We start from the raw sequence: 24,366 nt of genomic DNA, 5'->3' as shown, positions 1-24,366 counted from the left end.
CTTCACTTTGGTTTTCGCCAGTGAGATAAATTGTGACCAAATGATTAGTAGAATCAATATAAACAATGAGGGAGGGACAAAGGTTAGGATAGGTAAAGATCTGTTCAGAGAATATTTGACTATCTTAAATGATTAGAAGTCAGCAGGTCATGATGAATTGCGCCCTGGGATGCCGAAGGCATCTCCAAACCACAAAGCAATCATTTTTGAGAAATCATGCATGACAGGTGAGGTTCCAGTGGAATGGAAAAAAGCAAACATAATGCCCAACTTTAAAAGCAGGCATTTATAGGCCCATTAACTTAACTTCTCTCCCTGGGAAGTTACTAAACCAAATCATAAAACAATTCATTTGTAAGTATCAAAAAGAAAACAGAGGGCCAAATTTACTAATATGTAGAGTAGGCACTAATCTAGGGCCTCAAATTAGCAGACCCCATACAAAAATGCAACAGAGGTGTTGCTTCGCAAGCATAATTTGCATCTCATGTTGCAGCAAATAAAGTCTGACCACTTAATTTAACTTACAGCCACCAACTTGGGAGTTTCGCAGGCCAAAGTTCATTGTCTAACGTAGCCTGAATATTTCTTAGCTGCAAGACCCTGCACATGTCTGGCCAAATCCAGCAGTTGTCATCATCCTACACCAGCGCACCAGCAAGGTCCACCACTTATGCCTGTCCCCTACACACACACACACACACACACACACACACACACACACTGCAGTGTCATTGATGTAACATCACTCCAATGCATTGTGGAAGGTTAATATGAACCTCGTACCCACTGAGAGCTGCCTGGTGCTCATCAAAAGCAGTGCTGATGCCTGCACCGCTGCCAGTGGGCAGATGTAAAGGAGTGTCCTCCAGTGGGCACTTTGCCTCAAATCTGGAGCCAGCCTTGAAACTGGTACCTGGCCTTGCCCACACAGCTGATGCAATGGCATCATAGACTAACTACAGTAGCCATTCCTCCAACCACGTTCTCTCCAGATGGTTTGAAGTACAAGTTCCATCAGTCAGGGATGGTGAGAATTGCCGCCTAAAACATCTGAAAGACCACAGGTTGGGGAAAACCAGGCTACAACAATGCATTAGGCATGGGGCTGGCTTTGCAGACTGCCTGGAAATGGCTGCTTGTTCAAAACAGAGCCACTACGCTAATGACTGGGACTGAGCACCGGGATCACATCCTGCTGGTGCTTAAAGAGCTCCATTGGCTTCCAGTCCTTTCCCAAATACAATGCAAAGGGTGAGTGCTTACCTCTTAAGACCCTATACGGCTTGCAACCTGGATAATTGAGATGTTTTCTCTCGCATCAACCTGCCTGTTGATGCCCCAAGATCTTCTTCAGGTATGCCCTAGGGGAAGAGGAGCGTGTGCAAGGGGCCATAGCTAAAAAGGGCCTATCTCCCCTCCATCCATCAGCTGTGGCCAGGGCCGTCTTGAGCAGATCGCGCGCCCTGGTGCTGAGGGGCGGAGATAGCTCCACCGCCCGCCCCACCCTCGCAGGGGGCAATTGGTTTCCGCGCGGCTTTGCCGCGCGGCGCCTTCCTTGCCAGGCCGGCGCCCAGCTTACCAGCCCCCCGCCATGGTGCACTGCGCCACCGGGGGTCTATGAAGAGCCGGCCCTGGCTGTGGCCCTTTGCGTTTCCACCTCTTTCCCTAGGGAGACTCACCTGACACCTGTGGTGTCTTTCTCTCCTGGGTTTGCTTTTAGCATGGCCTTTTCTTGTGTTTGTATTAATTAGGGGTTTCTTAATGGGATTTCTTAATGGAAGGGCAATATACAAATATTTCAAATTAGGGGTTGGCAACCTTTTCAGGTCTTTTCCAAGGATCCTTGGAAAAGACCTTGATGTTGGGAAAGATGGAGGGCACTAGGAGAAGGGGACGACAGAGGACGAGATGGTTGGACAGTGTTCTCGAAGCTACGAACATGAGTTTGACCAAACTGTGGGAGGCAGTGGAAGACAGGAGTGCCTGGCGTGCTATGGTCCATGGGGTCACGAAGAGTTGGACACGACTAAACGACTAAACAACAACAAACCTTTTCAGGCCTGTGGGCACTTTTGAATTTTTGAGTGGGTGCCACGCACCCCCAGGGTCACTTCTCTCTCCCATCCCCTGTCATTGCTTACTGAATAAATGTGGCTATAGATTTAAAATAAATTAAAAAAAATTTTTAAGCAAGGCAACTTTTTTTTAAAGCAATGCAGACTTTTGTCCTGCACTGGATCCTTTCAGCATATTCTCAAACGGTTAGCACATCCTTCCAAACTTTTCAAAGTCTCATCGAGTAAGGACATGTCAATTCATTATTTTGAAGTGTGTTAGAAACATTCTGCAGACTACTAACACCCTGTGAAGTTACCTAGCAGGCCATGATTATAAGATGTTCTCATTGTAATGAAAAAATATGGTGTCTTTTGGCTTTAAGGAAGGCATCCCCAACCTTTGGCCCTCCAGATGTTTGGGACTACAATTCCCATCATCCCTGACCACTGGTCCTGTTAGCTAGGGATCATGGGAGTTGTAGGCCAAAACATCTGGAGGGCTGCAGGTTGGGGGTGCCTGCTTTAAGGTTTTCCTCAGTGTCCTCACAACACCCCAGACAACCCAAAACCAAACCTAGTCTCCATGAGACTAAATGGATTGGATTTCTTAAATTTTAATGACCATTGCTAAAGAAGAATCTTCTGTGGCTGGAAAGTGAACAGTGGCCTAAAACAGCCTTCCCCAACTTAGTCTGCTTCAAATGTTTTGGAGGACAACTTCCACCAGCCCTTTTGCAAGCCCATCCTGCCATCACCATTAAGAGCAGCTTCCCCCAACCTGATGCCCTCCAGATATTTTGAGTAACAAACTCCCATCAGCCCCAACCAGTATGGCTGTGCTGGTTGGGGCTAATGGGCTAATGAGAGTTGCAGTCCAAAGCATCTGAAAGGCACCAGGTTGGGGAACCTGCCCTTAAGCAACCAGCCAGCTCTGACATTCACCTGTTTTGAGTTTCTTGGGATCTATTTTCTGTGAAAGGTTGCAATGAAACAGCAACATGCAGGGAGGGCTGCGGCTGCTGTCCTTGGTGCTGAACTGTGTCCCTCCTCTCCTTCTCTGTTCTCACCCCGTCACCCCACTTTCCTCCTTGACCCATCCCAGGTTTCGTCAGTTTTGACAATCCAACTAGTGCTCAGGCAGCCATTCAGGCCATGAACGGCTTCCAGATCGGCATGAAGAGGCTAAAGGTCCAACTAAAGCGGCCAAAAGATGCTAACAGACCCTACTGACCCGTGTTCACCTTGGCCCTGAAAGCAGGTAAGACATTGGCAGGCAAGACTGTCCCAGCTACGCTACCAGCAGGAAAGGGGGTTAGCCTTCCTCAAGCTTTTGCCACAAGGCTGGTGTTAAACCTGGAGGAAATTGGAGCAAAAAACCACAAATGGTGTTCAAAACGGCAAATACAGTGCATTTTGGCCCAGCCCATGTCCATCGCATGAGAATAAGCTAAAAGGTAATAAATGATGCATAGCCTTCCCATAGAGGATTGACTTACCCAAATAAACTTTCAATGGATTATTATTCTAATAATGTACAGTGTCAACGATCCTTAATGTTTGTCTTAAGGCATAGAGAATGATCCCAATCCAAATAGAATGAATTTATTTTATTTATTGACCTAATATATCAGCCAATCTTCGTTACACGGTAATCCCATGGAAGTTCCCAGCATATCTTAAAACCATAATACAAACAAAACAAACCATAGGATACCAATAAGATAAAAACTAATATAAAACCACAGTAAATGAACAGCAGCAGGTCAAACAAACAGAAGCCTTAGCTTAGAACAATGCCCAGCTAGTTGATATCAAGGGAATTTAGATTTATTGCGGCTAATTTGTCCCACTGACTTTAAGCAGGATGCAAGCATGTCTCTGTGTCTTCAGTGGGACAGAGACAGATATGTTCAGGTCCCACTCTCCAAACACAATGCGTTCTCGGGGAATCTTTGTTAAGTGAGCCATTTGCATAACAAGCTGGTGATTTCCATTGTTTCCGATGGGAACATTTCTAATCTGTGATTTGTCCATGCTCCCTACCTGGTCTCTGCCTGAAACTGTTGCAGCCAATCAGCGGAAGCCAAACAAAGGAAAAACTTATTTGTTCAATCCCTCCTGTTCCCTGATTTGTCCAATCTCTCTCCCTCCCTCCATGGTTTTCTGCCCCAAATGGCTGCCACCAACCAACAGAACACAAACAAGTAAGGAAGTGGCCAAACTTTGGCTGTTTGGATAGCTGAACCAGTCGTTTATGTAGCAACGTTTGGGCACAATTTTTTGTATTCAAATAACAGAGATCTTGGATAATGAGTGTTCCGAAAGTGGGACCTGTGTCTATTACATTGTTTAAGTTGTTGGGTGTCATAGTTGATCCACAAATAATCAGCACCCAAAGTGGTTCACATAGAAGATAGTCTAAAAACAGTGGTACAATATCAGTACATAAAAATAAAACGTATAATATCACTACCATAAAGAAGGCTGATCGCCGAAGAATTGATGCTTTTGAATTATGGTGCTCGAGGAGACTCTTGAGAGTCCCATGGACTGCAAGAAGATCAAACCTTTCCATTCTGAAGGAAATCAGCCCTGAGTGCTCACTGGAAGGACAGATCCTGAAGCTGAGGCTCCAATACTTTGGCCACCTCATGAGAAGAGAAGAATCCTTGGAAAAGACCCTGATGTTGGGAAAGATTGAGGGCACTAGGAGAAGCGGACAACAGAGGACGAGATGGTTGGACAGTGTTCTCGAAGCTACGAACATGAGTTTGACCAAACTGCGGGAGGCAGTGCAAGACAGGAGTGCCTGGCGTGCTATGGTCCATGGGGTCACAAAGAGTCAGAAATGACTAAACAACAACATCACTACACTGGGGGGGGGGGAGAGCCAATGAACAGTTTATTTAACATGCATCAAAATTTAAATGAGCATAAAATCACCAATAGGTCAAGTCATCCAGTAACTTCACATCCAAAAGCTTTCATAGTTATATAAAAAGAGACAAGGAATAGAATATCTGTGGCCAAAACCTAAATCTGTAAATAGGAAGGAAGGAAGATAATCTAACATGTCTTCAGACCAAAGAAAGGGTAAAATCCAAAGCATAGTTATGTGGTTCCATTGAAGTCAATATACCCAAGTTGCTGTGTTCAAAATCATGGCAAGAGGACCAAACAGAATACATGTTTTTTATTTGTTGAAGCCATTATTACCCTGCCTTTTGGCCTGAAACAGATCCTTGGGGTGACTTAAAGGCTAAAATCCAACAAAATGCCACCCTTCAAGTCCACCTCAAATGCTAATTAAATCAAATGTTTTGATCTGATTGGGATAGTCCGAAGTCATCACGAATTTGTTTATCACCTCCTGGCTCGGCACATAGTTTGAAGGGGTTTTCAGGATGAGGTGAGTTGCATTCACATGCCCCTCACCACTGCAAAAAAGAGAAAAGAAAAACCCAATTTAGCCATATCAAGGCAGTGTGTAAATCAGCCGCAGAGTTAAACTGAACCAAAATATCCACATGATACATTTAAAGCATGCCCAATGCACATTGAAATCACATGAATCCTGTGAACAGAGTGAATTGTAGCTCTGTGTGAGGAAACTACAGTTCCCAGGATTCTTTGGGTGAAATCATGAGCTTTAAATGTGCTCTTACTTTCTGAGAGTAAGAGCAGTTCAACTGTGGAACGGACTGCTTTGAGAGGTTGTGGACTCTCCTTCCTTGGGGGTTTTAAAGCAGAGACTGGATGGCCACCTGTCATGGATGGATAGTTGAAATTCCTGCCTTGCGGGGGGTTGGGCTAGATGTACCTTGGGGTCCCTTCCAACTCTACAGTTCTATGGTTTATGGTTGGGTATGCTTTAAATGCATGATGCAAATCTGTCCTGGCTTAGGTTGCACAGGTATGCTTATTAAGGCTGCAATCTTATACCTACTTACCTGGAAATTCTGTGGAATTAAGTTCTCAGTAGACGTGTATAGGATTACCCTGTAACTTGCACATCCACTGCAAGCAGTTTGCAAGAGAGAAATCCCACAGAGGGGTGCAGGATACAATAACATGAGAACAGACCTGCTGGAACCGACCAGAGGCTCATCTGCTATTACACCAGGGGTGAGGAATCTATGTTTCCCCGCGCGCATACACAGACACACATGTTGTTGGATTCTCAACTCCCACCAACATTGGCCTACTGAAGGAGACTTTTTTCAGGCTCACTAAACATTTAAAACACTTTTACCCCACTTTGGCAGTCATGGCTTCCCTGCAAAGAATCCTGGGAACTGTAGTTTGTGAAGGGGGCTGGCCTCAGAGACCTAGACCATACCTGCCAAGTTGCTGTCAGAGAAATAAGGGACCGGGCCGGAAATAGCAGACCGGAAGTAGTGCTGCCGCCATTTTGTAACTGGGCAGAGCATGCTCAGAAGTGACTTTTGATGCTGCTTTGCCCAGTTCCAAAATGGCCGCCACGCCAGAAGTCGCACTGCAGCCATTTTGGAACTGGGCAGAGCAGCATCAAAAGTCGCTTCTGAGCATGCTCCGCCCAGTTCCAAAATGGCCGTCGTGCCAGAATAAACTGGGGGGAAACAAAAAAATCCGTTTTTTCAGCTAGGAACAGCTGGAAAAACGGGGATTTCCCAGGGAAAACGGGAGACTTGGCAGCTATGACCTAGACTTCTCAGCGCCCTGCACAAACTACAGTTCTCGTGATTCCCTATGACTGCTAAGGTACTTTTATCAGTGTTTTAGATGTACCATGTGAATATGTCTTCAGAGGACTCCTGCTCCATTTTGCAGCTATCAGAAGAAGCAATGACCATTAATCCTGAGAACTCGCATCAAACCAATTCATCTTTTCTTTTATATTTTTGTTTCCTCCAACCCATCCACTACTTTGTCTCTAACCAGACCAGGCCAATCATAGCTCCAAGGATGACCCCACAGTTGCCTAGCAACCCTCTAGCTGTTATGGGAGACCCAAACAAAAACTCTCCCTCCCAAATTATCTGAAACTGTAAGTGACTTAACTCATGTTGTCATCGTCCTTCTCGATGACGCCATGTGGCCGGTTGTAATCTTGTTGCATGAACTTGACGTTGATCTTTCTACATCTCTGCTTTATTTTTATTAGTTCTTCTTCCCACCCCTTCCTCCTCTCTTTTTGGCGGTTGTGCAGTGCCATATCGATGCCCATGGTGGATAGTTTTTGGAGTGCTGATTGGTCAGTCTTTTACTAGTTGTGGATTTTTTGAGCCCATAAACTCCACTTTGTCCTTCTTTGTACCTCCTTTTTCTCTCTGTTGTGATGTGGCAATTGATGTGTGTGCCCTCTATATTTACTGTGTGGTGATGATGGCTGAGTAACTCAGTCCTGGACAAGAAACACCAAGTTGTGCGAGCTCTTCACCCTCTCCCCCCCCCCAACGCCATCCCAGCATAATTTAGAGTCTCTATATTACCCCAATGCTTGTGGAAATTCAAGCATTCCACAATCAATTCATTCTCTTCTGTAACATCTTCATCAGGGCTGGGAGAAACCTGTCTGAACCCTTGAAGAGTCACTTCCAGTGTGTGTAGGCCATCTTTCCTCAATCCTGTGTCCTCCAGATGTCTCGGCCTACAATCCTCATCATCCGTGACCATCAGCCATGCTGGCTGCTTCTGATGGAAGTTGTAGTCCAAAACAGCTGGACGGCACCAGGTCAGGGAAGGCTACTGTGGAAAATACTAAGTTAGATGGACCAATGGCCTGCCCTAGGCTTCCTCAACCTCGGCCCTCCAGATCTTTTAGGCCAGGGGTCCCCAGACTACAACCGGGGGGCCACATACAGCCCCGGGGCTCTTTTATGTGGCCCCCGGGGACCCCCGCCACCCGCTATTACCGGCACAGTGTGGCGCGGCTGCCGACTTCCGACCCAGAAAAGTGACGGAAATAGCTTGTGCGCACGCGCAAGCTTCATTACCGGTGTACTTCCGGGTCGGAAGAGGCTTCTGCACATCCACACAAGCTATTTCTGGTGCTTTCCAGGTCGGGAGTGTGCCAGAAATAGTGTTTGCGCATGCGCATGGGCACGTGCAGACGCGCGCTCCCGTGCCCGCACGCGCGCTCCCCCACCCTCTGGCCCACCATGCAATCGCCGTGGCGGGCATCCGGCCCAAAGCCGGGTAAGTTTGGGGACCCCTGTTTTAGGCCTACAACTCCCATGATCCCTAACTAGCAGGACCAGTGGTCAAGGATGCTGGGAATTGTAGTCTCAAAACATCTGGAGGGCTGCGGTTGAGGAAGCCTGGCCTGACCTGTTGTACGGTAGCTTCTCACGTTCCTGGTTGGAGATAATGAACCTATGATAGCCTACTCCAGGATAAAAGATATGTGAAGCAAACAAAAGCCTGATTGGAGGCATGGAGTGTGGTACCTTTAGCAGAGGAGCAGGAGAGTGTTACTGATGTAGCATTTCATAGGAGATGATCCTTCATTCAGCAGCAGAGCATATAATTTTAATGCAAAAGATCCTCAGTTCCGTCCTTCGAAATTCAATTAAAAGGATCAGGTAGCAGGGGTGGGAAATATTCTGTTCTGCTCAAGATCCCTGGAAAAACCACTGCCAATCAGAGTAGACAATACTGGACTACATAGACAAATATTCTGACCTGGTCTAAATCAGCTTCCTATTAAAGCACACATTGGAAGCACATGACTTCTCCCAAAGGATTGTGGGAACTGCTGTGTGTTGCGATTGCTGGGAATTTATAGCTCTGTGAGGGGGAAACCACAGTTCCCGGAAATCTTGGAGGGAAGGCATGTGCTTTAAATGTATGGTGTGGATCTGCATGTATGCTCCTAATAGGGTAGAAATGCGTCAAGGATGGAAGCTGCTCAAGATGGTCACCAGTTCCATCACATAGGGAACTCTTGGTCCCTCGCTCTCCTCCTCAGGCCCTGCCCCTCCCTCTTGGCCCCACCCCTTTAAGCTAAGACAAATCTCAACCAATATGATAATCCCTGGCCTCCTGCAGTTGCTATGCTAGCTTCTGGCAGCAGTTATCTGAATGATGGCCAACAATACATCAATAATCTTGCTCCATGAAACTTGTTCTGCATATGGGGCTGTTGGGAGAAATTGCTTCTTCTTTTTTTACACAGGCCCTACTCTTTTTAACAGCAGCCTGACACAGCAGTGGAAAGGGGGGAGCTTGTTCCAGCAGGAAGACGCATGGCGCGAGAAGCTTCACCAGCTTCACGTCTGGGATGGGGGCATACCTGCCAAGTTGCTGTCAGAGAAATAAGGGACCGGGCGGAAGTAGCAGGCCGGAAGTAGCGCTGCCGCCATTTTGGAACTGGGCAGAGCATGCTCAGAAGTGACTTTTGATGCTGCTTTGCCCAGTTTCAAAATGGCCGCTGCGCCAGAAGTCGCACTGCAGCCATTTTGGAACTGGGCAGAGCAGCATCAAAAGTCGCTTCTGAACATGCTCCGCCCAGTTCCAAAATGGCCGTCGCGCCAGAATAAACCGGGGGGAAACAAAAAAATCCGTTTTTTCAGCTAGGAACAGCTGGAAAAACGGGGATTTCCCGGGGAATACGGGAGACTTGGCAGCTATGGATGGGGGGGAGGGGGGAGAAGAAGTGGTTGGAGATCAGGAACCCTCACTATGCGGCATAAGTGTGTTACGTACAGAAAACAAGATATTGGTGTGGCAAAGTGGTATTTCACAGAGTTTAAGGTTGCTATGTATGTTTATTTCGCAAGCCGCATTGGCCCATCTATCTCAGTACTGTCTACACCAGGGGTAGTCAACCTGTTTTATACCTACCGCCCACTAATGAATCTTTCTTGATGGTAAAATTTTATACCGCCCACCAGTGCTCGATGGAAGGAGGATTCAACTTGTGCTGTAGAACCCCCTACCGCCCACCTAGAATCCTGAAACGCCCACTAGTGGGCAGTAGGGACCAGCTTGACAACCCCTAGTCTACACTGACTGGAAGCAGCTCTTCAGGGCTGTTGGGAGTGGGGCGCCCACAACAAATGGAAGGCCAGACCTGACTTAGAACATTTCAGAATTCAACCTCTTCTGGTACAGAATTGGGGTATCATTTGATTATGCTTTTTACACACCGAATAGAGGTGGCCCTGACAAGGGCTTCCTTTCTCTCCTAATGCCATCACTCGCTACTGGGGATGGGGCTTCCTGCTAGCTCCCGGCATCGCCTGTCCCTTCTTAACATCCCTTCTCTCTCTTGCAGATGGGATGCCATGCGGCGTACGAAGAGTATTCCCCTTGTCCCACGTGCAGTATCCAGACTTGTAACTCTCTTTCTTTGCAACATATCACGGAGGAGATTGAGGAGGAGGTGGAAGAGGAGGCAGGATGCTCGTGAAAAAGAGGAGAGCCAGTTTGGTTGTACCTTTTTAATTTTTTTTATTTTCCAAATCGGTTGGGGTTTTTTTGGGGGGAAATTCTTTTTCTTTTTCCTTTTGCCGCTTTAAGGCGAGAGAAAGCAAAGGAGGTGGTTGTGACGGTATTGGACAAAAGGGAAAGAGGCATCGATATTTGCCGACTCTAAACTCCATGACGGGAAGGAGCCGCTGGAGAAGACTTTTTTTAAAAGACCCCTCACGAGGAGAGGGGTAGGATTTTGCAACAGGAAAAGGTCGCAGGCACAGAGCCTGCTGGTGGGACCAGCCTCTCTCTAAAGCACTTGACCGATGCTCAATATTTCAGAAGAGGGAGGCCAAACAGATCTAAACCAAAGCCGGTGGGTTTGGACCAGGCCTGTATGTTACACCTGGGAAACGCTTTTTGTTTTTAAAAGGGGGGGGGAGAAAAAATGGGAACTTTTTTTTCCGCATCCGTTTGGGAAAAGAAAAATCAGTTGCTAAGAGGATGTTGAACTTAACAGAAGATATATATATAAATAGGTCTATATATCTATATCCCATGGATTGGGGGTGGGGGTTTCCGTCCCACTTTGTCACCAGTCCAAGGAGATTGGATTAACTTCTTTCAAAGTCATATCATTCCTTAGAGTTTAGGGACCAAAGGACTATTGCTTTTTTAATATATATATAAATTAATTAATTTAAAAAACAAAACAAAAAAAAGAAACTCAAAGAGGTTTAAAAAAACTTAAAAAAAAAAGCTTCATGTCAAAAGCTGCAAGTTGTTTCCAAGAGAAGCGAGCTCAAGCAAGCAAGCAAGCAAGCAAGCAGATGTCGCCTTGTGAGCAGTGTGGCCATTGCTGGTGGCCTTGTGACCGCATTGAACACTATGGGGTTCGGGTGGGTAGTGAAGCTGGCAGGAGGGGCCACTTTGGCCAGGGTGGGGTGGGGGGTCTTGGCAGCAAAAACTCTCTCTCCTCCTCTCTCCAGATAGGCACTTGGATTTCAAAAAACTGGGGGGGGGGGTTGTAATCACGGTCCCTGATCTGCTTCTCCCATAAATTGAAAGCTAATGTAAACCAGAGTACGAAGAGACACAGGACCCTATTTTTGTGCACGAGAAGCTGCCTTGTGCTAAGGCAGATCATCGGTGCGACTAATTCAGTATTGCCTACACTAGGGGTGGACTCCAGCTCCCATCAGCCCCAGCCAACATGATCCGTGGCTAGGGATGATGGGAGTTGTGGTCCAGTAGTGTTTGGAATGCCACTGGTTTCCCACCCATGCTTAGATGGCTGTGTAGAGGAGCTGCAACGTCTCTCCACACTTGGACAATGCTTTTTATTAGGACCACCCACAAGTGTCGCAAAATGTTGGGCACGTTCTTAGTAGGCTGAACATCTAGCAAAGCAGAGGCAGGGTGAGGAAGAGAGAAAGTTTGGCTTATGGTAGCTTGAAAGTGCATTTGGTCACAGTGTTACCATAAAGGTGCATTAGGAAGTTGCAGGCACAATTGGATGAGGCTTGGCAAAGGTGTTATGCAGGTTTCACAGTGCGCGCAGGCATGGGCGTACCCAGCGCGGGCCAGGGGGGCAGCTGCCCCCCTAGAAGCAGGGCCGGCGCAGCCGTGGGCAAGAACGGCGCTGCCGGCGGGGCTGGTGAGCAGAGGCAGAGCATAGCCTGGTGGAGCGTGAGTTCGGCGTTCCTGCCCACCGTGCCACACCCTCCAGCTTCCCGTTGCGCTCTCTGGTTCCCCGCTGCGCTTGTCCTTGCCGGAGGATGTGGCACGGTGGGCGGGAACGCCGAACTCGCCCTCCGCTGGGCTGTGCTCCGCCTCCGCCTCTGCCCACCAGCCCCGCCGGCAGCGCCGCTCTCGCCCATGGCTGCGCGCTCCACCTGGGCTCTGTAGCCCTGCCCACGTTCCCACTTTGTGACCCCTCCCCTCACGTGCCTTGGCCCCGCCCCTTCCCCCCTAGTTTTGATCCTGGGTACGCCCCTGCGCCCAGAACTGATAGGACAAAGAAATGATCGAAGCTGGGTCATGGGCAAGTCTGGAGCATGACAGCAGCCAGGAACTGGAGGTGGTGTTCAATACTAGTCCTCTTAAACTCCTTCCTGCTCAGGAGGAGCCAATGACCAGCCTAATGGATGGAGTCAGCCCACAGCCTGGAAAGTTCTTTACTGAGAGGCTGCAATTATGCATGTCACCACATGGGACAGCAGTCAGCAATTGCTGGCAGAAAGAGGGGCGCATGAGCTCACACACGAACACACAATTTTTAAAAAAAGAACCTAATAAAGGACGTCACCCTAACATTAGGCAAAACACACTGGTTCCTTCTTAGAGTGCAAAAGTAAAGAGGAATATGGCTGGAGGTTGATTTCAGGTGGAATGCTAGGTTTTAAAAAATGTCAAAAGAAGTCAAAGTGGGTTGCATTACCTGGTGGTCAGAGGGAATGCGTAACCCTTGAAAAGTAAAGTGCCATCTTCAGGTGGTAAAAAATCATACTCCTTCAGTTTTAGGGTCCCACCTCTGAATGGTTAAATTTGGTTATCCAAGTCACACACAAAGCAAGAAGAAGTCCACAATGGGGAAAAAATCCAAACTCCACAGTCAGGCAGCAATATCATTCTTAGCCCTTGCATATTTCCTGGTCTCAGTAGTCCTTAGTTGCACCCTGAAGCCAGCCTAGCACCTAGTCAAGCCTCATGTACTTGATGTCTGCAACCTCCTCCTGCATTCAGTCTTAAGACTGTAACAAAATGCAGAGTGGCCACAACATGCTAGTTTCCCCCCCACTTCCTCTCCCCACTTTGCTAAACATCCAGCCTGACAAAGAGTTTTAGAAAACTCAAAAGGTTGCTCGCCATTTTGTGGCATCTTGGCCTGACCTAATAGAGGTATTTCCTGATTGTGGGTTTTCCTAATGCACCAACATGGCTTCCTTTTCTTAAAGTGTATCTTGGAGAATTCCCTCCCTGTCTGGGATAAGATCCAGAACTCTTTCAGTCAGAGAGCTCCAAGGATGGAGACAGCGGAGTTCTTCAAAACTCCCCAGGAGATATCATCCAAAGCGGTGACACCAGTAGAAGCTTTCGTGGAGGAAGAGCTCCATCAGACAGTGGGGCCAGCATGCCTTGCTTCGAGGGATGTAGCTCTGCTCCCCTTATCTGACTCAGATGACTCCACTACCTGCAGCTCCAGAGGGGCTGTCATGGGAGCATAGGAAACTGCCTTATACTGAGTCAGACCCATTGATTCAACTAGCTCAGTATTGTCTGAGCCGACTGACAATGGCTCTCTCGGGCTTCAAACAGGGGACATTCCTGGGGTGCCAGGGGTTGAATCTGGGATCCTCTGCATGCAGAGTGAGTGCTCAGCCACTGAGCTACCATGCCCTTCACCCTGCCACATCCAGAAGCCAGGAGAGGTGCTCCAATCTCGTCCGAGTGCACACCTGTATATTAGAATACTTTAACTACCAAGCAGGCTGGCTCCAGGGAAGCCACGCCACACGATAAAGCTTCAGCCAGCTCCAGGCCAAGGATGACACAATATTCCTAGTTCTTGCAAGAACTTTTCTGCTCCACAGGAAGCTCTCTGTGGTCCTGAAGCTCAACCATCTACTACTGATCCCCTCCTTGAGCTCTAGCCTTGAACCAGGTCGCTCCGTGAGCAGGTGCTGTTTGCAGATCACATGGGATGGGATTATGGAAGAATTCTTCAAAGGGAAATTTCTCTCTGTGTGTCTCTCATTGCCCTGGTGTAACCTTAGCCAAATTCTCTATTACTTTCAAGAATCTGCTGGGGAAGAGGAGGAGGTCAGGGGGAGGGGGGTCAGGTTTAAGAAAGTGCCAAATAGAGTGAGCAAAATGTCACGGTACATGAAGGACCTGGGGTTGTCTCATTGTCCTTCATGGTTCACTTTCCCTAATGCGGTCGCTTGGCCACTGGACGACTTCTTTTTCTTTCTTCTCTTCTTCCTTTTTATTTTTTATTCTTTCTTTCTTTTTCTTAAAAATATGTGCTTCATTGTTACATTTCCTAGTGGTTTAGAACAGAATGCTTTTTGTAGAGCGGTTAGCGTTTAACATAGGAGAGCCCTCCATTTGAAACAAAGGAAACCTAAAAAGAAAAAAGGGGGGGGAAAGACAATCGACTTTAGTGACCTTGTGAAAGTGACTTTTTTATATAAAAGAAAAGAAAAAGGCAAAACAAAACTATATAACACAGAGACCTAAATTTGGGGTGGGGGAAGGGAGTTGTGAGCACTGGGACTCAAGGTGTGTTTCAAATGCTGCCTGCTTGTATGAAATGGCAGGAGGAGGGTGGTATATTGGGGCAGAGTCCAACTACATCTGCTGTAAGGAAAGCAATTGCAGAAAGCAAGGATATTGGGTGGAAGAATGGGCAGGTGTGTTCTGGGGCAACTGGTCCAAGCAGCCCCATGAACTCTTTCCATCTGGTCAGAACCAGAATGAAGTTGATCATGTTCTCACAAGTCTCCTTTGGAACCCTGGCAGGGAGGTGTACATGAAGCTGTGGGTTGCAGCAGGATCTCAGCCGTAGTTAGCTCTTGGGACCATCCACATTAGGGTGAGGGACCTGTGGTTAGTGGCTCGACTCCAACTCCCATCATTCCTGTCCATGCCGCAAGGAGCTGATTGGAGTTGGATTCCCACGTCATTTGGAGGGTTACAGGTTCCGCATTCCTGATCTAGATCAAGGTTCTAACCAACCTGAGAGAATCGCATTCCTGTGCTTGAATACAGAGGGATTTCTTGGCCTCTTTGGTTGCCTTCAACTAACAAGCCCGCTGGCTAGACCAAGAACCAGATCTCTTTATTCAGGAGCTCTGGCTTACTTTTTCCGATCCTGCAGAGGTAACCTTTTCTCCTCCTCATTCTTGGGAAGTACCCTCTGCAAGAGAACATTAATTGGGGATTTGCTTTAATCATGCAGCCACCTATGTCGTTTGCCCTTGCATGAGATGGGGAGGGCCCAGTCTACACTACAGGCTTTAAAGTGATGCTAACTGCCATGTCTCCCTCCCTGGGAAGTGCAGCTGGGCAAAGGATGCTGAGAGTTGGGGCTGGTGGTGCTTATGCATGTCGTAAGCAGATGCAGCTGGAGATTACATCAATGAAAGGTCCCAAACACTTTGCACTTCTTATCCTTACCTTGGAGCAAGCGTGAGGCAGGTCCTCTTTTGTCAGCACCTTGAAAGGGCTATGGAAGCACTGGCCAGGGAATAGGGTTGCCAGACTCAATAGTGGACAGGACTTCTGTGCCTTTAATTGCCCTGCTCTCTTTTGAGTCTGGAAACCTTAAAGAGAAACCAGCAGACCCTTTGTTTAATTTCCAAGCAAAGGGTCTGCTGGTTTCTCTCTAAGGTTTCCAGACTCAAAAGAGAGCAGGGCAATTAAAGGCACAGAAGTCCTGTCCGCTATTGAGTGGCAACCCTACCAGGGAACCTATGTGTCAGCAGATGCATTGCTGGGCTCCCAATGCTCATCAGCCCCAGTGAGCATGGACAGTGGTCAGGGCTGGTGGGTAGTTGCATTCTGAGAACCTCTGTGTTAATGATACTGAGCTACCGAGACCAATAGTGTGGCTTGATTCAAGGTGGCTCCCTGTATGCTCCTAAAAGCAGGCGGACTGCAGGCCCATTGCTTATGATGTCGTAAATCAGACAAAATCGTGGGCCTACCCTTGCTACTCATGACCTAAAGCATCCCAGGGCTACTCTGGGAATGCACCAGCCCTGGAGATTAAGGCTGCCAGATTACAGCCCTGCATATAACTTTAAATGGGGAGCAAGGTACAAAATACAGCCATTTTGCCTCAAACGCCACTCCTCCACCAGTTGGTTTTACTTGGCAACAGGTAGTGCGGAAGGTTGAGCAAAGAGACTGCTGGACCGTGGTGCATATTGTGACCCCTTCCATCTGGGGCTGATGGAAATTGGGAGTCCTACAACATCTGGAGGGCCACAGGCTTCCCATCCTTGATTTTTAGATGGACGGTCTCATGGAGAGAGAGAGAGAAAGACCCTCTTTAGACATTTCAACATGCGGAAAGCCAGCCCTGCTGGGAGTGAGGCCCCTGGTGGCCCTGCTGCTGCTGCTGGAGCAATGTCACAAGAGGCACCAGGGCTGCACAGTTCGTGGCAGAGCTTGTAAGGGGGAGGGGGAGGGGGAGGCCAACCTGAGTTAGGAAGAAAGAGGGGGGGTGAGACACCTCAATGGGATGCTACCATGTGGGAGAGATGAGATCTAACAGTTCCTGCACCCGAGCAGAAGCTGGTGCTGCCCGTTTTGCAAGTGATCCAGGTTCATGGTTACATTCCCTGCAGCTAAGGGCTAGGGGAAGCCTCTTAAGCACCACTGTGCCTTTCATTCCCTGCATTAGCTAGCACATCCCTGTGCCAACAGGTCTGCGATAGTTACAGCCACGGGGAAGGATTCCTATGTTTGAAGCAGCTGACGGTGTTCTCCTCAACCCAAGCCAAGCAAGCCAGCCCTAACAGCAACACAACTTCTGTGTCTTAATATCGGTGTTCAATTGTGAAAGTGCCAAGACATGGAGCAGATGACAGGAGGGGACAGCAACAGCATCAGAGGTGGGGCAGCATTTGCAGTGGGGGCATTCATTTGCACTGGAGGGAGAGGCACCAAGGACTCTCAACTTCTCCAGCTTCCCTTCTCTGGCAGTTTGTTTTAGCACAAAGCAGGGGAACCCTTGGCCAGGGACATTTCTAGGTACTAAAAAGGGCAGAGGCCCATGACACGAATAATTTGCATAACATTTGCCTATGCAATAGTTTAGCGATTTCATTCTGAACACATTGAGGTGGGAGGTGGTCTCACTGGCCCTTTGCAACATGCCCAACAGCCCTCTAAGCATAGATTAATAAATAAAAGGGAGGCCACCCCTAACAAGACCCTTGCTGTTAGCAGGGGATGCTGTTCACACAATACTTTTGTGAATGCCCAATGTCAAAAATGTTTGAGAGAAGGCATGGCTTTAATGCCCTCTTGTAGGTTCCCTCGTCTGCCAATGGGTCTTAGAGAGCTTTCTTTGTGCTGGCCAGGGGTTGGGGGGTGGGTGGCACTAGGCAGCTTGATCTAATCAAATCACCAATTCAATTTCCCCACAATTCTCAAGAACAGCATTCACCCTGCCAATCTTTTGGAACTGCAGCTCCCATCATCCTCAGCCACCAAAGCAGAGGCTGGTGGGAGTTGTAGTCCAAGACATTCGCAGAGTATGTACCAGGTTGGTGAAGGCTGCCCCAAAGCAGAGCTACTTCGTGGCACTCTGCTGAGATTTAAATGGAGGCTAGTCCCAGCTGTTGGGTGCCACTTACAGTGCGGGGCCAGAAAAGAATTAACAGGAGGAGCAGAGTAGACAACAGTGCTGGGCCCTACCTGGGAGCTGGCAGCTGCCCAAGGATACCGATTGGTGCTACTGGTGCTGCCTTTATGGTTTCAGAGAATTCCTTGCTAAACTTCCCTTAGCATTTGCAGTGGCCCAAGAAGCCCTTCGGCCTGCATGGCTTGCCTTGATTCAGGGAGGACAATGGACTGCAACATCAGGAGACTGAGCGACTTTGCACGATACTCAAGCTACGCTCAATAGTTCTGCCTTGGCCTGCATCACACACACACACACACACACACACACACACACAGCTCCATTGACCCACCCAACCCAACCATGCTTTTCACAGTGGTGGGGATTCTCTGCACATGTGCTCAGGGCAGATCTAGAAAGAGCTATGGTCAGCAGGCTGCATTGCCTACTCAGCAGTAATTTGGTTGGGTGGGAGGCTACGTCTGTAAGAAGGACGAGGGTGCCTTTGAGCATGTGCAAAGTACACTGCTCTTGCCAGCTCTTACTACTGTGAAAGTATGCACCTGTGCAAGTGGCAATCGGTGGGTGTGGGGGAGAGAGAGAGAGAGAGAGAGAGAGAGAGAGAGAGAGAGAGAGAGAGAGAGAGAGAGAGAGACTTCTTTCTATCATTCCCTCACTTTTGCCCATGAACAGTTGGGATTTCAGAGGAGGTGGGAGAGCTCCCTGGAGGGTGAAGCCTCGACAAAATCAGTTGTTGTCTGGGCATGTCCAAAGCACAGCAGCACCATCAAACTGGAGGAGACCATTCAACAGATGGTAGCGGCCGCTGATTCCCTCTGCCTTTGCATGGGTGGCAATTGTTTTTCTTGAACTGTCTGTAAAGGGACCCTTTTCCCAACCCTCTCCAAGCCCTTGCCAAAATACTGGCGGATCTGTACAGTAGTGGGCTGGATTCCCGTCAGTGAATCAAGGTTGCGGACCATGCATTTGCCTCGGGTCCAGGAGATGTTCTACTGGACTTCTGCAAAATGCCTCCCTAGCCTGGAACAACAGGTGCCATCTCTGGCTCAGATCGCCACTCCCTTTCTCTTGCCTTGAGGTGTCTGCTCCTGATGATTGCCAGCTACCTGCAGCAGCTGTATATAGCAAAATAATAATGGATTTTCTTTATAAATTATGAGCTTGTAAATGCAAGTGATTCCATTGGGTTTGTGAAAACAAAATGGAAGCCAGTGACGGTGGAGGGTGAGAATCTTTCTGGTTCCTCTGAAACACCTGCTGTTTGTGGATAAAGGCTGAAGAGAAGATGGGAACAGAGGGGAGAAAAGGGAGAACTCTTCTCAAGGTGGGATGGGTGATGGGAGAACCCTTTCCTGCTCCTTTAAATGAGAGGGAGCCTTCTCAGCTCAAGGGCCACATTCCAGGGGTGGAGGCAGCCAGAGGCAAAAGTGGGCGAACCAAAAAGAAAGGCACATTTTGCCTTTGCACAGCAAGCTAGTTTCTACATGCATATTCACACACACACACACCATCCTCCTTCCAGACACGCAAGAGGCATGATCAGAAGTCAGGGACACACTCCAGCCAGGCACAAACACCCATGGGGCACAGGGAGGGGTGTGGCCCAGAATCGTAGAGCTGGAAGGGGCACCATGGGTCATCTAGTCCAACCTCCTGCAATGCAGGAATCTCAGCTAAAGCATCATTTACAGATGGCCATCCAATCTCTGCTTAAAACCATCCAAGGAAGGAGAGTCCACAACCCGAGGGAGTCCGCTCCACCATCGAAGAGCTCTTACCATCAGAAAGTTCTTCCTGGTGTTTAGTCAGGATCCCCTTTATTGTAGCTTGAATCCATTGGTTCAAGTCCTGGCATGTTGGCGTAGTCCAATATGAATGTATAAGACTACAGTCTTCTTTAGACAGACAAAGAATGCTGTGGGTACATGATCTTCCTGTGCTGCAGTGTTACTCTTGAAGGACCCTTGCAAATCATATCCTTTTGAGGTTCTGCTTGGGCACTCTTTTGCCAACTTGTGCCAAGTAAGGAAGACTGCCTCTTTCAACTGCAGCCTGGAGCCTCCGCCCCATCATCCCTGACTTGGCTCTAGGTGCTGGCCGGCTTCAGCAGTTCCCACTCCCTTCTCCTCGGCCTGCTCCGGCTACTGCCGCAGTCGCCATTTTAATCCACAGGCTCCAGCTAGTACTTCTCATTGTAGTCAAATGCCCACCAAGACGGGCTCTTACTTAGCCTTATCCAAGCACCATTTTATTTTGTTGTTGTTTTTAAAAAGAATCCACAGATTAACAGCCATGGACACTGGGGTCCATGCAGGCTTCAGGAGAGAGAAAAGTGTGACTTAGATGTGCAAGAGACAGGATGGAGGGCACACTTTGGCCTCTCCCCATCTAAACTAACCATTTCTACAGGGCCTTTCCCCAAGACCCACTATTACATTGAGTCCTGCTCTCATAGCTAACCCTCTCTCCCCCAGCTCCCATAGAGCACAAACAGCCTACAGCAGTGACTGCCGTCTCTAAGGGCTACTTTTTTGCTACCATAGTCTTATTGCTACTTTTGAAGGGATGCATGGGGTGGGAACTGTAGGAGTGTTTCTTATTGCAAAGCTACCTCTGATGCCAAAGCTGGTCTGTCCCACCCTCCTCCCTTGCCAGTCTCCAAAACTCACTAGATGCACACCCCATTCATTGTTTCCTGCAAGCAGAAATTCTCACGGTGGGGAGGCTCGAAGAAGAAGACTTTGCAGGGGAGAGGGAGGGGGTTGCTCTTTGCCAGCTCAGGCCAATGCAAACCTCCCAAGGGTATACGAGCCTGAGATCTCCTTTGTTCTTGGATGCGATGAGTGGGGATTTAAGTTATTTAAATGGGAGAAACTGTGTGCCCATTAAAGATTTGTTCTGGACATTATTATTTTTATGTGGGGTATCCCTGGTATGGGGGAAACTGTGCATTTGAGCTGACGCTTGCTGGAATAATTCATTGTTTCAAAAGGCAACAGGGGGTTCTGGAACTCGAACACCGAGAGCCTGCTGGGACTGTGTACCATATACAGATTGTGTCCTGTTTGCAAGAGAGGCAGGCAGGCAGACAGACATAGGAGCAGGTGTGCCTTCCCTTCTCCATTTACTCACTAAAAAGTCTCCTACATTTCTGGGAATATAGGATTTGAACTTCTGGATAAGAGCTCCCAGCACTCCAGAGAAACCCTTCCCCCAAATTTGGTACTGATGGTGATTTGGCAGCCAGCTCCTGATCCAGAGGTGAGAAGACTCAGCTGGCTGAACTGTCACCCATATTAGAACGAGGAAGATGGCAAGTAACAAATGCCTTTCTATCCTGCTGCTTTTAAAAGTTACTGGGAAGTTGTTGAGATGTGGCATTTTCACCTTCCCACTGTCCCCTCCTGTTTCTGCCTAGGCAGCAAGAGCCAAGGAGCCTAAAGAGCATCTTTCACACTCAGGTCCTGCTTGTGGGTTTCTACTAGGGTGTTGGAACAGAATCCTGGACTAGGTGACCTGATCTGATCCAGCAGGGATCTGCTTATGTCCACTGCACCTCAGATAAAACTGATTCTAGCGTGGGACGTACAATTGATGTTTGAACGATATACATGCACAGACACACTGCCTGGAAGGAGGGAAGGCTGCTCCCCCCCCACCCTCGTGCCTCAGGCATCATAGAAGGGTTATACAGAAGGTGAGTTCACCCCAGTTGCAACAACGCCAGGAAATGGCTTCGTGTTCTCACAATGATTTTTGGAAGCCATTGCATTCACTTGGGTGGAACGGTTACATAGCTGGGTCACGTCTAAGCGATGGAGAACCCATTTTGACGAAACTTTTCCACAAAGACTAGCTCATGTGAGAGTTTCCAATTTAACAATAATTGCGTGGACTGAAGGATCTACTCCAAGAAGGAAAAGGAAGGTCTTTTCCCCAGGCTGAGCCCAATATTTCCATGCATATTCCTTGTTGCAGTGTCTCACCTGATAACCCTGGACCCAGGCATGGGGAGATGGAAATGGGAAATGGGTGTAAATCTGTTGTACTGCATTGGGAGGAAATGTGAGGAAGTTTGTGTCCTCCAGATGTTCCTCACAATTTTACAGTGTCTGCTTAAATATGCCCTGAAATGAGGGTCTTTGTGGCAAGCAGGGATTCCCTCTCAGACTCCTTCAGTCCTGCCTAGCTCACAATTCTTACAGTAGTGCAGCCACCCAAAAAAGAATCGGGTTGTGCTCTCGCATTCTTACCACATCCTAAAATTGGTAGCTTCAGCAGGGGTGTCACTAGATACTCAAAAGATTCAGGGCACAGGCTTGGGACACAAATTTGCGTATATTGACTCATATGCACAAATGCAAATTTGGGTCTCAAGATGGTGAGTGGCCAGGCTGTTGTTGGCACTGCATTGATGCTGAAGAGGCAGGAGATTTAGAACCCAGAGCAAAAGATATGGGGCTTGGACCCTCTGAGTCACCTCCTGACAACACCCCTGAAATTTAACAGGAGGTCCGAGGCACTCCAAAAATGTGACCTGGGTCTAGCAAAAGCCAGGGGAATAAGGCAAGTGGGAAGACTAGTAAGAGGTAAGTAATTATTGCCCAAGGATAAGTGGGGCACATAAAGAGGGTTGAAGCCCCAGTACACCCCCATATGAACGCACAAGGACAAAGGCTGTTGCTGACTCCTACTGATGACTCACCCCAAAACTAAGATCTAATGAATTCCTTTGCTCTAGTATTCTCTTCCTGGTCAGTCTTGGTTTTATGTAGGAAGGCTACCTGCCCAACTAGGGTCTCAGGAGGACAACACTTGCTGGCCTCTGAGCATGTGTCTTTCCCCACCGAGTTCCACTACTTTGGGGGGGGAGATGCATCTTGCTCCGCCCCACCCCAAATGGGCTTTCTGTTTCAGCCATTCCAAAAAGGAACGCTGCCTCCCGGGGTTTGCAGGGGGAGCAGTTTTGGCATTCCAGTGGATTTACGATTCTTTTGACGGATCTTTCTTATGATTTCTTGTAGTATAATAAAGAAAGACAAAATGGACATTGTTATCTCTGTAGCTCTGTAGTTAAATGATATTCTGCTTAGACTGAAATAAAGCACAGTCCAGTGGGAATTTGCCCGGATTGTTTGTGTGTGAGTCTCTTATTGAGAGTTGTTCTCTGAACCTCAAAAAAATAAATAAAGCCCACAAAATCAGGGGAAGTATCACTAGGAGATAGTGTAAGGCAGCTCCCTATATTCCTAAATACAAATTGATGCATCTCCTTCAGTAATGTTTACACTGACTGGCAGCAGCTACCCAAGGCTTCAGGTGTTTGCCATCCCTACCTGGAGATGCCACAGATTGAACTGGGGGCCTTCTGCATGTGAAGCAATTGCTGTACCATTGAACCCAAGACCTTCCAACTGTTAGCTCTGCTTCTATCCTTAGGTGAAAGGTACAGGCTTCTTTAGTAGATGGAGAACAGGAATGAAGAGTAATTATGTACTCCTATAAGGTTTAACCCACAAAGTGGCGCTGTGGGTTAAACCACAGAGTCTAGGGCTTGCTGATCAGAAGGTCAGCGGTTCAAATCCCTGCGATGGGGTGAGCTCCCGTTGCTCGGTCCCAGCTCCTGTCCACCTAGCAGTTCGAAAGCACATCAAAGTGCAAGTAGATAAATAGGTACCGCTCCGGCGGGAAGGTAAACGGCGCTTCCGTGCGCTGCTCTGGTTCACCAGAAGCAGCTTTGTCATGCTGGCCACATGACCCGGAAGCTGTCTGTGGACAAACACCGGCTCCCTTGGCCTATAGAGCGGGATGAGCGCCGCAACCCCAGAGTCGGACACGACTAGACCTGATGGTCAGGGGCCCCTTTACCTTTTTATAATGCAGGGATCAGGTACCTGTTGCCCTCCATATGTTGCTGGGATCCAACTCCCATCAGACCCAGGCAACATGGCCAATGGTTGGGGATGCTGGAAGCTGTAGCCCAGCAACACCTGAAAAGCCAAAGGTTCTACATCCCTGATATCAATATTAGATGGTGTATTAGCTATTAAAAAGTCTACAGAAGCCAAACTGGGTAGCTTTAGTTGGGCATGGGAGTCAACATTCTCACAGAGAACACATTTCTGTGTCCAGGGCAGCTGTTTATCAGCTCCATCTGGTATGCAGGCTGAGTCCCTACCTGCCCGCGGACTGTCTCGCCAGAGTGGTGCATGCTCTAGTTATCTCTCGCTTGGACTACTGCAATGCACTCTATGTGGGGCTACCTTTGAAGGTGACCCGGAAACTACAACTAACCCAGAATGCGGCAGCTAGACTGGTGACTGGGAGCGGCCGCCGAGACCACATAACACCGGTCCTGAAAGACCTACATTGGCTCCCAGTACGTTTCCGAGCACAATTCAAAGTGTTGGTGCTGACCTTAAAGCCCTAAATGGCCTCCGCCCAGTATACCTGAAGGAGCGTCTCCACCCCCATCGTTCTGCCCGGACACTGAGGTCCAGCTCCGAGGGTCTTCTGGCGGTTCCCTCGCTACGA

At 48.3% G+C, this 24,366-nt stretch overlaps 1 protein-coding gene across 1 annotated transcript in view; it reads left to right on the top strand.

Annotated features, from left to right (window-relative positions):
• CELF6 (CUGBP Elav-like family member 6) overlaps positions 1-10,453 on the top strand; it is a 178,837-nt gene extending 168,384 nt beyond the window's left edge. The window contains exons 11-12 of the mRNA XM_060282460.1: positions 3,163-3,318; positions 10,318-10,453. Of these exons, the coding sequence (XP_060138443.1) occupies positions 3,163-3,290 (128 nt within the window). The 3' untranslated portion in view covers positions 3,291-3,318; positions 10,318-10,453. The remainder of the gene's footprint in view (positions 1-3,162; positions 3,319-10,317) is intronic.
• Positions 10,454-24,366: the final 13,913 nt, after the last annotated feature.

This window comes from Zootoca vivipara, chromosome 14, assembly GCF_963506605.1.
Source record: "Zootoca vivipara chromosome 14, rZooViv1.1, whole genome shotgun sequence".
Lineage (NCBI taxonomy): Eukaryota > Metazoa > Chordata > Lepidosauria > Squamata > Lacertidae > Zootoca > Zootoca vivipara.
Note: the sequence above shows the minus strand (reverse complement) of the source record. Positions and strands in the feature narration are given on the sequence as shown.